Source organism: Cyprinodon variegatus, unplaced genomic scaffold (assembly GCF_000732505.1).
Source record: "Cyprinodon variegatus isolate N-32 unplaced genomic scaffold, C_variegatus-1.0 Scaffold35, whole genome shotgun sequence".
In the NCBI taxonomy this organism is placed as follows: Eukaryota; Metazoa; Chordata; class Actinopteri; order Cyprinodontiformes; family Cyprinodontidae; genus Cyprinodon; species Cyprinodon variegatus.
In genome coordinates, this window is record NW_015150488.1 from 854,299 (window position 1) to 870,166 (window position 15,868).

Genomic DNA, 15,868 nt, shown 5'->3' on the forward strand with positions numbered 1-15,868 from the left:
GAAATACACAAAAGTCTTTATAATGTCCGTGTATAAATGTTTTTATAGCTGTGAGCAAGGCATTATACTTAGCAAAGTTATACTTTTCATAATGACAACAGTGGGAGGACTCATATTTACCCTGTACACATTGCTTCCGGGATCAATTATCTGCTTTACATTTAGTCAAAGTGACCACAGAGTGCTGCTGTTTGGGGTTAACACATGCCTTGCAGGAGGAAATATGTACAGTATGTGGGTAAAGGACGGAGGGCAAGCAAACCTGAGCCAGGATACAAGTCACTTCATTACAGACAAGCTGGGGAGTAATGTCAAAAGAAAAGAGCCAGATAGGAAGCTCCTGGGAGGACCTGGCTTTCCCCGAGGAGATTCCAGAACCGTTCACAGAGGGAAGAGCTGAGCAGGAGGATGAGGAAGAGGAGGACACTGCTGCCAGTGACTCAGAAGAAGATGTTGAAGAAGGACCAGAAAAATTCCGCCCAAAACTACTAAGGATGCTGGAGGCAGCAGAGAGCAGGTGGACACCTCAGACTCGTGACAGACGGAGGGGAGAACCACCAGAAACAGGACTGAAAGATTCAGAGGAAGAGGCTGTAAAAACTAACATGGTGAGCAAATGCAGTTTATAAGTTTTTTTTTTCTTTTCAAAAGGCCTGCATATATTACAGCATAAGAACGAATGTGTTTCCATAAGGAAGCGTGGATCTGCATCTACTCAGGCTGTTAATGATTTCCAACACATGCTGCAGGCCTTTAGAAATGTTTCACCACATAAACCACTCACTCTGAAAGCAAAGAACTAAAAATAGAAACTATTCATGCACTGCAAAAAATGTAAATCTCAATAAGTATTTTTTCTTAAAATAAGTGCATTTTTTCTTGTATTGAGGAGGTAAGTGTGACTCTTTGCCAATGGAGCAAGATGATTAACATTAAAATTATAAAAAAAACAATTGCTTCATCTTATTTCAAGTGCATATTATCTAATTATCTTATTTTAGGAGTAAAAATCATAATTCCATTGGCAAATCATCTTATTTACCTGCTCAAATTAAGGCTAAACACACTTTTAAGAATTTACTTATTTCTAGACTGCTTTTCCAGTGTGGTTGTTAAACAGAATAAACCTAAATAGGTTTAAAGCATAATTTATTCTTAAACAGAATAAATTATGCTTTCATTTTTAAAAGGATGAAATAAAGCTGAGGAAAGGTTTCAATGCTACTAAAACAACTCAACCTTTTTTTTATATCTGACATTAAGATAGAAAAAAATAAACCCTTTCTTGTTTTAGGTCAGTTAGGGTAACATCCTTTCTCTGTTTATTAGTAGAATGACAGAAGTAAGGTTATTTAGATAATGTTTTTCTACTTTTACACAAATTCAAAGGCTTAGATACCAAAAAATAGGGGTAGTTTAGATGATGGTGTTTTTCGTTATGTCTCCTTCTAATTGGTTGATTTACAGCATTCTCACTTAATGGAGGGATTGCTGCAGATGTGTCTATGGCAACACCTATACTGATTGATTTTGGTTATATCATGCAAGCTATCAAGAAAACATTTATGGAAATCAACAAGTCTGGTTTGTCCTTGGTTCAATTCCTGAAGGTGTCAGCTTTTATGTATTCAAACAATACACTGTAACTGGGTTTGTAGAGATTAACATGATTTTGGTGAGAAACATGCACATCAACCCAGAATAATAGCAAGAGATCTTATAAAGATGTAAGGTAAAGTTGTCCACATTTAAACAAGTCCTGTGTCCAGGGGCGCAGATAGCATTTTTGAACTAGGGGGACAGATACATCTGAGAACAATCTCTACACATCTTTGGCTACATTCCTTCTATTGAGAAATATAACTTATATCATCCTTTTTCACAGCAGTGTGATCAGCCTGATTCTGATCCCTTCATCCTCCCAAAAATTCCAGGTGGTCCACTTCCCTATGTGTTACTAAGTCAGATATGTATTACACACAGCAGTAGCAGTTAGAGCTTCATTAAAGACCGTCGTTAACAGCTGTGCTACTCTCTTCTATGATGTGGCCTTAACATTATTGGCTCCAATTGTTCAACAGCTTGAGAATAAAGGCAAGGAGAGATGCCTGTGCTGTTTTTTTTTTCTTGATTTTTTTTAAGGGTTTTGTTTTGAATAAAACATTTGAACAATTCAAGAAACAAATTCACCATTACTTCCATAAACAGTACACTGTGGAGACATGTGTTCCCCCCTGTATGTAAAAAGTCACTCCTCCAGGACAATTTCTTCAAAAACAAAATGGAGACAGCTATTTACAAATGAACATATTGTAGAAATACTTTATTTTCTGGTAAAATGTCCTGTAATATACGTTAGTAAAGCAAATTTACAGTTGGTTAAATACTATGGAAAATGCAGGTTATATAGCTGGGTTTTCAGATTTTAATGGGTTGAGCAAAATGGCCCAAAAAAACAGATGCAATTACACTGGCTTTGTTTGGAGGTATCAGCCAAATAACTTAGAGAAGCTTGCTGAAGGATACATCCATGTGAAAGGTAGTTCTACCAAATACTGAGAAAACGAGGGTAAACTTAACTCCTGTGAAAGTAAAACAAATTAAAACATATATCATTCCAGCCTTGAACAAAGCAAAGATTAATATGTAAACCAAAGTTTAATTGCTTTGAAATCCTTTGACGAAGCTTTCACTTGAGCTCCACTTCTACTTTAAACATGGGAGGAAGCAAAATCAGTTGTACGGTCAGTTAGAATGAAAAGAGAGATTAATAAACTAACTAGTAGGAATTTTTTCTCCTCTTGGCTGGTTTACGTTTCTGCTTTTCTACTTCAGCCCCTCCATTTATCTCTGTCATTTGGAAGCAGAGAGCTCCTCATAAACGTATTCAGCTTTACCCTCATGCTACCTCTATCCTTCTTCTTTAAAGTTTCCTCAGTGTCCTCCTGTGTGAATCTACAAGGAGTTCATTATTCATCCCCTCTGTCACCTGTTGGGCGTGGGTGTGACGGAGAGTTGTGGCTCTGTGAACAGTTTAGCAGTGTCAGCTTGCAGCTCCACAGGGCTGCATAGAGCCACAGTGGGAGCCCTCTGCCAGCATGAAGAAACTTTACAGCCTAGTGAACATTTCTAAAGCAAAGGAACAGGAGGCAGTTCAGTCCATCAGTATCAAGGTACCAAAGCTTGTTCTTATTTTCGTGGAGTTCATTGCTTTATTTTAGGGGAAATTTCAACTGTTTGAGAGACTGTTTCTTTATAAATCATTACAATGTTTGATTATCTATGCTGAAAAAAAATGTAAAAGAGAATAAAAATCGATAATTGATAATGCACAGGTGTTTTTAAAAGAAACAATTTTTTCACAGTACCCGGCCTGCATTAAAGCCTTTCTTTATTTCCAGATCATTAAGTTAACTTTTAAGCTGTTCCAAGCCACTGTTAATGTCCTTTTGTGCTAAAGATTAAGCCGCAGCTTAAGGAGGGGTCCAGTGCTTTCAGGGGATAATAATGAAAGAGGCATTCAGGACATGTGTCTTCCAGCAGCATGTTGGGGAATTTTTATTTAATTGGTTTGCAAAAAATAAAGATTCACATTTAACAAGTAAAGCAAATAAATCAATATAAGTCCTGTTTAGTTTATTTTTGCTCGTCATAAATTGTACAAATCAGATTCTTTTCTGTTTTAAGGGAATTTTCTTAACTGTTTTACAAAACTGAATTTGCAAAAAACAAAAGAGAAAAATAACATTTTTTTATGACATGGTGAAGAAACCTTAGATTTAACAACCATGAAGAGACTGTAGCTTCGAAAGGAGGACTGAATAGTTCTGAAACAAGTCGAACAAGGAATAAAGTACCCAGAACCCACATGATGGGAAATCAGAGAGAGATTCCAGGAATCATCACAAACAATGTCTTTAAGAGCTTCACAATACTGTGAATACAAAAGGAAGGAAGGCTTTGCAAGTATCACAAAGAGAATGTGGGAAAGAGCAAATAGTACAGTGGGTTAGATGAGTGACAGCTGGAAAACTTAAGACTAAACAAGAAAAAACGTATGCACAAAAAGTAACAATAAAAATACTCCTGTGATAAATCAGCATTTTAGCTGCTTAAGGTTTGTTTTTCCCACTGTTAGACACGTTTTCACTCTGCTTTAGTCTCTTCCCAAGTCTGTGTGAACCCTTAACTAATTCATTTTATTTTGGAGTTGATATTTAAGTGCTGATGTTAGGATGCTATGATTTCTCACGTAGTTTCTGACGCATTTATCCCTGCCGCAAATGCAAGATACAGATCATTTTTGATTGCAGAGCTTCCAGCTGAACCTAGTAGTAATCCTCCAAAATATGCAATCTTGAGTTCAGTTTTTTTTTTCTTTAAGTGGGATTGCCTGTGATAGAGTGTGGATAAAAGTATGCACAATGGGGAAAGAGTATTAGAAAGATGTGAAATGAGCAGAGATTTGAAAATGTTTGGAAGCCGGTTGGCTTGAGCTTCAGGAAAAGTCCAAGAGAGCGCAGAGAGAAGACATGGCCAGGTGGGACTAAAACAGCTCAGCCTTTGAGCACATTGGATAGTGAGGAAGCAAAAAAATAAAATGCTAACGACATTTTGCTGATCAAAGTTTGCTTTGTTTGTGACCTAATATTTTTTTCTCCTTTTTAAATCCCAGATTATTTTATCTCTTGGTTTCCTTTCTTTTCTTTTCTTTGATAACAGCAAATTCAGCTGAATGACCAACAAGAATTCAACAAGCTTCCCACGAAGGCAGGACCACGGCCTCTGTCTCTCCCCGTCTCCCAGTCATCTGTAGACAGCTTCAGTTCAGGTCTGATCTCAAACCCTGCTGAGGGTCAGCTTCTTCTTATGCTTTCTCCTTCCAGATTAACTTAATAATTAAGGTTGATAGTGGTAGTTTATTACAAATCATCTTTCTTATATATGTCTGTTTTTGGCTAAGTAAGGTCAAATTAAGCATCTACAAACAATCATTGCCAGATAGACTTAGACCTAGATTTAGACTCAGCTTTATTTATCCCTTGGGATAAATAAAGTTGTCGGCTTGTTTATTATTACTCCTTCAGGGAAATTCTGGTTCCAGTAGCTTACATAGAGTATAAAGGGCAGAGGTAAAGCAAGATGCCACAAAAGATAAAAACACAACAGACAGTATAAAAAGGGTGTATATTGTACAAAAAAGCATGAAAAAAAGTTGTAATATCCTGGAACATGTTTCCTTTAGATATAAAAATATCTGCACAGTAGAGACCTAAGGAAAGACTACACAGAAGTTGACTTGGATTATTGCACTGGTACTGCAGAGATGTACAGACCCTATGAATAAGTAAAAAACTTGGGATAAGAAATCTTCTGCAAATCTGTGTTGCAGTTGGCAGTGAAAGCTCTGAGGATGAATCAGCTCCCCAAGACAAGCCGCAGAAGACGTCCAGCGGCCTCTCTGATTTCTGCATCAAAAATATCAAACAGGCTGCATTTGGACGCAAAGAAATAGACATCGCTCAACAAGGTGCAACAAACAAGTTTGTGTGAAAATCACTTATGCAGCGATCCTTTACAATTTAAAGGAAACTAATGCAAAAGCGATAACTAAACAGAGAGATAAAAATGTATGCATCCCAATCCTCCTCTGTTTAGGAATGCCTGCTCTGATGATCCTGAGGAAAAGAGCAGGTGAGGAGAAACCTCTGGCTGGGGCCAAAGTGGTGGGATGTACACACATCACTGCACAGACAGCGGTCAGTCCTGCATAAAACTGTACTTAGTAATTTCCTGCATTATTTGTCAGTTGGTTTAATTGCTCTGCTTTATCCTTTAAAACATCATCTTCAAGTGTTTTAGATGATTTCGCCAGAGAGTTTATTAAGCTGTTTTCAGACCTTTAAATGTAAATTTTCTATGCTTAATAACACGGATCAACAATTCTATAGTGCAAAGGTTATTTATCAGTAAAACAAAGACTTTAATCAGACTAAATTTTCCATGTTTTTAATATTTTACTCATTTAAAGTTCAGATACAATTAGTCAATATGCATGCAAGTAAGGTGACTACACATTCAGTATCCATAGATTAGTCTTAAAACAAAAACATCAAATAGTTTACTGTACCCAGAAAATATGCAATGACTGCTTTGGGTGTGTTTCTGTTCTGGTTTAGGTTTTAATTGAGACTCTGGCAGCATTAGGGGCTCAGTGTCGATGGGCCGCCTGCAACATCTTCTCCACTCAGAATACGGTGGCTGCTGCTCTGGCTGAAGGAGGTGAACCCCACTGACAGTAACTCTACCTGGTTATTTTCTTGTTTTTATGACCTCTTCATGTCTCATTTTTTGACAGGAATCTCTGTGTTTGCCTGGAGAGGAGAATCGGAGGAAGACTTCTGGTGGTGTATCGACCGATGTGTCGCAGCTGACTCATGGGAGCCAAACCTGGTATGCTGAATAAGGATCTTAAGCTTTTGCATCACAAAGCCTCTCTGGGGGCATTGACCAAACAATTGCGGTACAAGAAGTATCAGTATTATCCAAATGATTAATGGGAGAAAACGTTGATGTGTTTCTACCTTTGCTCTGTTTTCTTTAAAAATCAGCATGATTTGAAAACAGGTTCCAAATGATGATGTTCTGTAAACCTTCCAGCTATCCCATCTGGTAACCCGAAATAAAACAGAATCTGCCTATATGGAGAGACTCTTTCACATGTGCAGAAAAGTGGTGGATTATCTCCTACTAGTGGTTCAACAGGCCGATCACACCATTTAAATTAAATTACATTTAATTAACATGTTGTAATGTTGTGTTAAGAGAAATGTAAAAAAAAAACTTAATATTTTTAAGATTTGTTTGACACTATTGGCTTTTACTTAAAAGTATGCTGATGGAGGATGGGGGAGATGCTGGAAAAGTCAATGGGTAAAGAAATAAGACTTTGGAATAGATGCCACTTTAAATGGAAACAGGGCCTGAAAGAAATATTTTTAAACCTTTTGGACTCTTGTTAATAATAATGAGTTTTACAAGGAGGTTAGTCTACCGAGAGTAGTAGAGGGCATCAAAAACTCATTCAGAATGACATCAGAAAAAGCAAGATATAAACAATATCATGACACTAGAAGCATGAGTTAAATCTGAAGTAAAAATTGATAGAACAATAAAATGCAATATTTCAGCAATGAAATATGAAAGGAAGATATTCAGTCACCAGTTTGTGTCTCTAGGCTTAAGTGGATTTGTCTGATGCAGCAGAACAAAGATCCAAAACACAATAGGAGTTAACCTCTGAAGGTCAGGACAAACACAAACAAACTGAAGGTTTTGGATTCAAAGTCCTTAAAAGAAAAACTGCCTAAAGGCTGTTCTTTGTGCAAACAGACTAAGCTTTCAAAATGGAGGACAACTGAGAAATATCATCTCAGTGGAATATGAGATCAGTTTTTGTATCTTGCTGGAAAACAGCCTCCATTTTCTTTTCCATTGCTCATGATCTGAGATGTCGTTTTTAAAATCCACCTGAATTTGGCACCATTCTCTGACCAGGAGTACTTCTGTCCTTGAACAGGTTCAATTCAATTCAGTTTATTTATATAGTGCCCAATTCACAACACATGTCATCTCAAGGCACTTTACAGTTCAACCAGATCATACAGTCAAATTGATACAAAGTTTTCTATCTAAGGAAAACCAGTTGATTGCATCGACTCATTGACTCAAATACAATCCCTCACACTAAGCATGCTTGTAGCGACAGTGGAGAAGAAAAACTCCCTTTTAACAGGAAGAAACCTCCAGCAGAACAAGGCTCAGTGTGAGCGGCCATCTGCCGAGGCCGACTGGGGTTCAAGTAGACAGAAGCAGCTGTAGAAGGTGGCCCCGTCCAGGAAACACACAGCCAGGCAGACGAACTCCGAGCCAGCTCCCATGCCAGAGGAGGAAGAGAACACATCCAGCCAGTCACGGTCAGAGAAACAGGACCACACTGGAAAACAGGACAAGCTCCAGCATCTATAAACAAGGGTGTTGATGGAAGTAGCACAGCTGATGTTTCTCTCCAGGATGGCGTCACAGCCAAACAGGAACAGACGAGGCAAAGCTACTCTGAGGAAAAGCAGAGAGAGCAGAACGTTAGGTTGGGGTGATGTCTGGTTTCCCGGCCCACCACTGTGGAAAATTTAAAAAATGCTAAAGATATTGGATGTATAGTTGGATTTTTTTGAAATTGCAATGATCAAAAGAAGACTCTTATCTTGCATGGTTACTGTCCAAGTATTAATCTTCTAATTAATTCTGTTTATGATTTTTATTCTGCACATAACTGATACAGAAACTCAAAAACTGCAGTTTAGTTTTTGATCACATGGTTAGTGTTTAAGGAGTGTCTTCCTCTCAGTCAGGGCAAAGCTCCTATTTAACATTTTCCACAGGAAATACTGGCTGAATGCACTTAGGTGTCATTCTGAAGGTGGGTTATAACACATAACAATGCAGTGTAAGTTTCAGATCACTTCACAGGACATAAACAAGATTAAACTCTTCCGTTACTTCTTTATCTTTAGGATTCAAAGAGCCATATTTTTCAATATTATCTGATCTTGATTAATCAGACTGAAGGTCTTTAATTCCTTTTTACCTTCAGATCCTGGATGATGGTGGTGATTTGACCCACTGGATCTACAAGAAGTATCCAGGCCTTTTCAAAAAACTTAAAGGCATTGTGGAGGAAAGTGTGACAGGCATCTATCGGTTAGTTTTCCCACAAAGGTTGAATTATATTATCTAGAATCAAGCTGTATTGTAAAAGCTGGTGTTTCTGTGGTCTTTCTAGGTTGTATCAATTGTCGAAGGCTGGCAAGCTGTGCGTTCCTGCCATGAATGTGAACGACTCTGTGACCAAGCAGAAGTTTGACAACCTTTACTGTTGCAAGGAGTCCATACTGGATGGGTAAGGAATGGCGTTGTGACCACAAACACATGGGATGACTCGCACCGCAATGACCTGAGATGACCTCTTCCAGGTTAAAGCGAGCGACTAACGTCATGTTTGGAGGAAAGCAGGTGGTGGTGTGTGGCTATGGCGAGGTCAGTCTAACAAAAACGCGGGTCCTTAAAATGACCTTCCAATCTTTCCGCAGCTCAACCAGCCTGTTTTTGCTGTCTCTCCCCTCATAGGTTGGCAAAGGCTGCTGTGCTGCTCTGAAAGGGCTGGGCGCCATCATTTATGTGACAGAAGTGGATCCTATTTGCGCCATTCAGGCCTGGTATGAAGAAAATTTAGCTTTTATCATCCCGGATGGGAAATGTTCCATTCCATAAGAGCTGCAGTGCAACAAAACATAATGAATGACTGTTTCAGCCTAATTTTCTCCCCCCCTGCTCCTCCTCCCAGCATGGATGGCCTCAGAGTAACCACACTGAGTGAAATAATTAAACACGTACACATGGTCATCACCTGCACAGGTACTGTTCACCTCTTCTACATACTTTGTGCAAAAATTATATTCAGAATAACCTAGGTTTGAATCCTGTAGGATTTTTGCTCCTTACATTTTCTTCCATTGCATCTGTGATTTTCTATAGGCGACATGATGGTTGATTGGTTTCTCTAAATTTGTTTTGTTAATGCATTCATCAAGGTGTGCACTCTAAAATTGGATTGGTCGGAAGAACCACCAATCTACTTGGGTAAACCAGTTTTATATATGACAGTTATGGACAAAGAGAACAATTACCATGTATTAAATTCCAAGATGTTGTAATGGCAGCAGTGGCATCAGATGCAGGACTTTGCCCTGCAATGAAAGGGTTGGTGGTTCAAGCCCTGGTTTTTATCAATCAATCAATCAATCAATCAATCTGTAATGTCAACTGCAATTTACTCTGCAATTTAGATTTCAGTTTCAGTTCAAACCGTTCATCACAATACTTCGCATACATTGGTTTGGGTGGGCTGAGAAGGGGAACGGATAAACTGAGGCCATGCATGCCGTAGAACGCAGCCTTTGGCGCACTCTCATGGTTTGCCAGGTTTCCACCAGTTACCTGGAATCCCAGGTCGTAGGTGGTTACCTATAGTGCTGCCTTTAACTCTGTGGAAGGGTAGGAGCCACTTTGGGGACGAGAGGGGGAAAAAGCATATTTCATACTTTATCCTTGACAGGAAAGAGGTTGAGATATCAAAAAAACTGTTTATCAACAGTTCGTGGGGGGGCAGTTCTTCTGTCCCCTTTCGCCATAACATCCAGAGGAGATTTAAGAAAGGGGGAAGCCCCGAATCCAGAATAACACTTATTGTTTTGACAGCAGGCTTCCCAGGAATTTTCCATCAAACTTTAGTCTTTCTCTTGCTGGCTCTACTTGGCATCAGCTTTCAATGTTGTTACACTAATAAACCAGTATTTTGGTCAAAGTGACCAATTTGTATTGGTTTACCCTTTTACCAATATACATTGGTTAAAAACACTAACAAATTAGACTGCTTGTTCTGAACAAAAGATTGGTTTGACAAAACCAGTGAAATTTAAGCACTTTTTTGGTTGTATCGACCAACCTGTTTTTAGGGTCTGTCTCTATGTGTCTCTGCTTTAGACTAGTTACCTCTAATGACTGGAAAAAGGCACCAGTGACACCAGCTGTCTCCAAAGTTACCCATGTTAAGGGGGTCAAAATGATCAAGATAAAGTTAAATCTTGTAAAAAAAAAATAAATAAATAAAAAAAAAGGACAAATCTTTTATATATTCTGTTGTGATGTTTTTTAAATACCACAGTAATGAACCAAACATACAATATATGAAGGTAATGATGTGCATGGGGGCCATTATTGTATTATTTCTCTTACATAAGGCAACAATATAAAATAATTAATACATGTTTTCAGAGGAGTGCTTATGGGAAAATAATAAATAAATTGAAAAAGGAGCAATCTAACTAAAAGGGCTATGTTGTCAGGAAGCTAATAATGCAGGTTTAAAACCAAGCCCTGTCTCTGGAGAAGATCAGAGACTCAAAGACATTAAAGAAAGAGAAGGGACTTCTAGGAGGATCATGATCCTCACGTTTTAGACCTTTGGTTTAAAAAAAAAATTTTTTTTTTTTTTTCAGCTTTTAGTATTATTTACTACTTTACATTGATTTAGAACCCTGAAAAATGAAAATTGATTTTCTGTCAAAATGAGGGAAAAAAATTGAAAATAAATACTTTTGCATGGCATTGCAAATTGTTGTTTTCTTTAAAGGCAACAAGAACGTAATAACTCGGGAGCACTTTGACAAAATGAGAAGTGGCTGCATCGTCTGCAACATGGGACACTCTAATACTGAGATAGATTTGGTAAAGATTCTTTACGACCAGATAAACTTCTGTGTGTGTAAACATTTGAGTGTTTCAACAAAAAAAATTCCCTTCCACAGGCGAGCCTTCGGACTGCAGAGCTGAAGTGGAGCCGTGTCAGGCCTCACGTGGACCACATCATCTGGCCTGATGGCAGGCGGATCATCCTCCTGGCTGAGGTGATTATGCTTTTTTTAACCACATAACCCACTCCTGAAAATGCAGAGACAGCTAACCATTTTAAAGGCCCTAACAGGCAGATCTGATGATTTGATCAAGATGGAGTACCCAGCAGTAATAAGACGGGAACTGGACATGCTGCCCATGTGGCATGATCAGAGATTCAGCCGAGGACACACCTCTAAAGCGCTCATCTTTGCCATGCTCATGTTGCTTATGCAGGCGGGGGCCATTCAAATCGCTCGGACTGTGACTGTGTGATTAAGAACATAAGTTTCTATTCACTTTATACTTTCTAATATTCTTTGGATCTGTTGTCACTGTGGAGGAACATGAAACCTTTACCTTTAACGTGAAAATGAAGAGTTTCTAAACATAGCCTTTGTTTTCTTTGGCCCATGTTAAGAGCAATGTAATGATACTAAATTGCTTTTATTTTCTTTAAATATTCAGAAAATTAAGGAAAAGCCTAAAGGCACATCTGTTACTAGTTAGAGAAAAAAACAAGGGAACACACGTCCCTGTAGGGGTACCAACAAATTGTAGATTATTGTTAGAAAACCAAAAATGTTTTGTTTTTTGGGGCTGAACAGTGGAGAGTGGGTAGCACTGCTGCCTTGTTGCAAGAAGGTTCTGAGTTTGATTCCTGGTGCAGGGTCTATATGCATGGAGTTTGCATGTTGTCCCTGTGCATGCGTGGGTTCTCTCCAGGTACTCCGGCTTCCGTCGACAGTCCAAAAACATGACTGTTAGGTTAACTGGCTTTTCTGAAATTCTCCTTAGGTGCGATTGTGTGCATGGTTGTGTGTCTCTGTGTTGCCCTGCGATAGACTGGCGATCTGTCCAGGGTGTACCTCGCCTCTCGCCCGTAAATTGCTGCAGATAGGCACTGGCCCCTCCGCAGCCCTGACTGGAAGCAAGAGATGGATGAATTTTCTTTTTTTCCCTATACTTTTTCATGCTTATTAGAAACCCTGGTTGGCTTAAAGTAAATTAACTCTAGATTAATACTCTTTTAACCTTCTACATACCAGTCGATTATTGTATTTCAAATGATCTCAGGAATTTTTGGAAGAGACACAATTTCACAATATGACAGATCCTCTATATTACCCAGCGAAAGATCAATGCTATATTTTAACTAATTTATTTTCCGATTATCTGTAGATCCCTTCCTTTAGGCCTTTATCATCATCTGTAAAACTCGTGGAATATAGAAGACAGGAAACATTTAGAAAGCTCAAGACTTTTGTGCACAGTTCTCTTTATCCATTTATTTTTATTGTTATCTTCAGTGTTTTTAGTTTTGATTATTTATTTATTTGAAAGGGGACAATGTAAATTTATCAATATTAAGTCAACTTAAAGCGTCAATGTAAATATGCATATTAGCACAACACCTAATTTGCATCTGCTGTCCTAAAGCAGGTAAGAACAGTGAACATTAAACAAGACAATACGGGAGAGAGCAGAGTGGACACAAACACATAAGATGCCAATAACATAAAATCACAGTAAAATGAGGTTTTAACAGGTGCAAGATAGCAGATCGATTCACCTGTGAACACATGTGTTGTTAGCTTTCAACCAATGTTTCAAGGAGATTTTAAAACTTAGCTGATAGTGTGTTCCATGACTGAGCTCCTCCAATGGAAGCAACAATTTCGTCAAATTTGGTCCTACGCCACTGAACATAAGCCCTGGTGTTTATTCCAATATTTTTTTTCTTCCTTTTTCTTATTAAATTTGTGAGAGGAGGAGGAGCAAGTCCATTTAAAACTTTAAAAACAAGACATGCATTCAAAAATATCTGATGATGTTCAAAGTCTAAAATGATGCACTTACTTAAAATGTTACAATAATGATAAAATAAACGGTTTTAGTCAAGAGGTTTGAGAATTTTCTTGAAGATGTGTGAGACCATGTGGCATGGCAATATTTTATATAACTTAAATATCATGGCATGCATATAGGATTTTGTTGATTCAAAAGCAAGAGAGGACCTTATGTTAAAAGTTTGAAAGATTAAATCTAATTATATTTGAGACTCTCTTTACATGCTGCTTGACATTTAGATTAGAATCAAAGACCACTCCAAGATATTTCAAGTGTTCAACCACATCCAATCTCTCTCCATTGACAAACACAGATGGTTTATCACCCTCTACTGGATGTCGGGAGAAAAACATACAGACTTTTGTGGGATTATTTTATAACTTCTAAGCTCGAGCTTTTTTTTCTCTCCCTTTCCTTTTTATCAGGGTCGGCTGCTGAACCTGAGCTGCTCCACTGTGCCGTCATTTGTCCTCTCAGTCACAGCAGCAACTCAGGTATAAAACCTGATTATCTTACCTATCAAACAAGGTTTCTTGTCTTTAATTTGACACCATTGTGTTTCAGGCTTTGGCTTTAATAGAGCTGTACAACGCTCCAGCAGGGCGATACAAACAGGATGTTTACCTGCTGCCAAAGAAGATGGGCAAGTTGAATCCTAAAGCTGAATGCAACAGTTCTGCTCAACAAGTATAATCTGAAATCTGAGTGAAACTATTTGTGTTTATTTTTAATTCTAGATGAATATGTGGCCAGTCTCCATCTGCCAATGTTTGATGCTCATTTAACAGAGCTGACAGATGAGCAGGCCCAGTACCTCGGCATCAGCAAACACGGACCCTTTAAACTCAATTATTACAGGTAATTTTCCCCCCACACAATCAACAAAACAAAGAATGGATAAATCAATGATTAATTTTCTATTTCCTCCCTATAGATATTAAAATCTCAAAGAGGATTATTTGGTTGAATACCCACACACCACTACCACAGTGGAGCACTGGTGCCCCCATCAGTCAGATGGTCACTTCTGTTACTTTTAACCAACATCCATCACTTTATTTTTTATTCTGTTATTGTTTTTTTTATATATATATATATACCACATCTCTGGAGCCAGAATATATCATTAACTCAAAATGTCTTCATCCTTTACTCACTAGGGGGCAACAAAGAGCTGTTTTGGGGGAAATGCAGAGATGGCTCTAATGAATAAAATATATTTCGCAATAATCTGCTTTTATTGTTCATGTACTGTAAATGTAACCTATATCACATTGACATATATTGGGTATATATATATATTTCTAGGGTAAAATAAACTGGGAAAAAAAACCCAAATGTATAGAAGTGGGATTAATACTTATAGATTTTGTGAAGTATAAGGATGTAATGACATTACACCCTCATATAATCAAGTTCAGCAACTATAATCTCCTCTGAGAACTTCCTGAAGTGTACCTAATCATACTGAGACAGCTTGTTGTTTTGCTTCTTTCACCTGAGATGAAGCATCAGTAGATGGTTAAGCATCCACAACGGTTCTACATAAAAAAAACAAAAAACAAAACAAAACCCCAGCAACAATAGAATAAAGAGTTAAACATACAATAGTTGGAAAAAAAGCAAAAATCAAGCAGCAAAGAAAGTCAAATAAAACATGAATGAGAATACTTACAAGAGTAGGATTGACCCTTCACATCCAAGGTAGTTTGTAAAGAAATGTACCTCAGAGGGTACCATAGATGTACAGTCCTGATATGCTTTCCTCACATTATTTATATTTATTAAATCCAACCTATATATTTAGACTCTAATTAAAGTTAAAATTTAGATGACGTCTTCCTGTCTCTGGATCATGTCTTTTTATTTTCTTTACTTAGTAAAAACTTAAGACACTTGACAAAAAAATTTCTTTTACGGTACACATATCCTTTGGTTCAGTTCCTTTAAACGATATCACCTTAAATAATCGAATGAGAGAAGAACATCACTGAACCAATGTAAATATTCCTGATAAGACTGTATTTGAGATTTTAAGTGATTGGTAAAATTTGCCCCTCGTAAGGTGTGCAATTATAAGTGCAACTGATTTGGAATAATTTTGTATTCAGTCCCCTTCACTTTTATGTCACTAGATAAAATGCATTTGCTGTAGATAAGCACAGGCCCCCATTACCCTGCCTGACCAACAAGCAGTAGATGATGGATGGCTGGATCACCTAAGCAATGCCGCTGCTGTCCAGTGCTTTAAGTAAGAAGAAAAAAGTGCTGGTGCTTCTCCTAATGCCATAGAAATATATGACAGGAACATGGGTAATATTTTATATCAATCTATGGGTCTATAGATCAATATTTTTACTGTACATAAATTAATTAATAAAATAACAATCAAATCTGTATGAGCTGAAATCAAAGTGTCATGAATCTATTCATTTATAGCTTAAAGCCTCATGGTGTTAACATTGAAATAAAAATTAAAGATAGAAGATATAAAGTAAGAGATCTT

At 37.7% G+C, this 15,868-nt stretch overlaps 1 protein-coding gene across 1 annotated transcript; it reads left to right on the forward strand.

Annotated features, from left to right (window-relative positions):
• The first annotated feature begins 225 nt into the window (after nt 1-225).
• On the forward strand, nt 226-14,224 carry LOC107103608 (adenosylhomocysteinase 2-like). The gene is made up of 16 exons (XM_015403380.1): nt 226-608; nt 4,723-4,831; nt 5,393-5,530; nt 5,659-5,759; nt 6,180-6,282; nt 6,359-6,453; nt 8,654-8,760; nt 8,843-8,959; nt 9,033-9,096; nt 9,187-9,275; nt 9,404-9,474; nt 11,252-11,346; nt 11,427-11,525; nt 13,788-13,856; nt 13,927-14,005; nt 14,100-14,224. The coding sequence occupies exons 1-16, from the start codon at nt 309-311 to the stop codon at nt 14,222-14,224; spliced, it is 1,761 nt and encodes a 586-aa protein (XP_015258866.1). The 5' UTR covers nt 226-308.
• The last annotated feature ends 1,644 nt before the right edge of the window (nt 14,225-15,868 follow it).

Bases quoted from the DNA above. Each gene is read 5' to 3' on its own strand.
- LOC107103608 (XM_015403380.1), top strand. From the start codon at position 309: ATGTCAAAAGAAAAGAGCCAGATAGGAAGCTCCTGGGAGGACCTGGCT. The intron at 609-4,722 runs GTGAGCAAATGC...CTTTGATAACAG, and splicing joins AGGCTGTAAAAACTAACATG to CAAATTCAGCTGAATGACCA. The intron at 5,531-5,658 runs GTGCAACAAACA...TCCTCTGTTTAG, and splicing joins AATAGACATCGCTCAACAAG to GAATGCCTGCTCTGATGATC.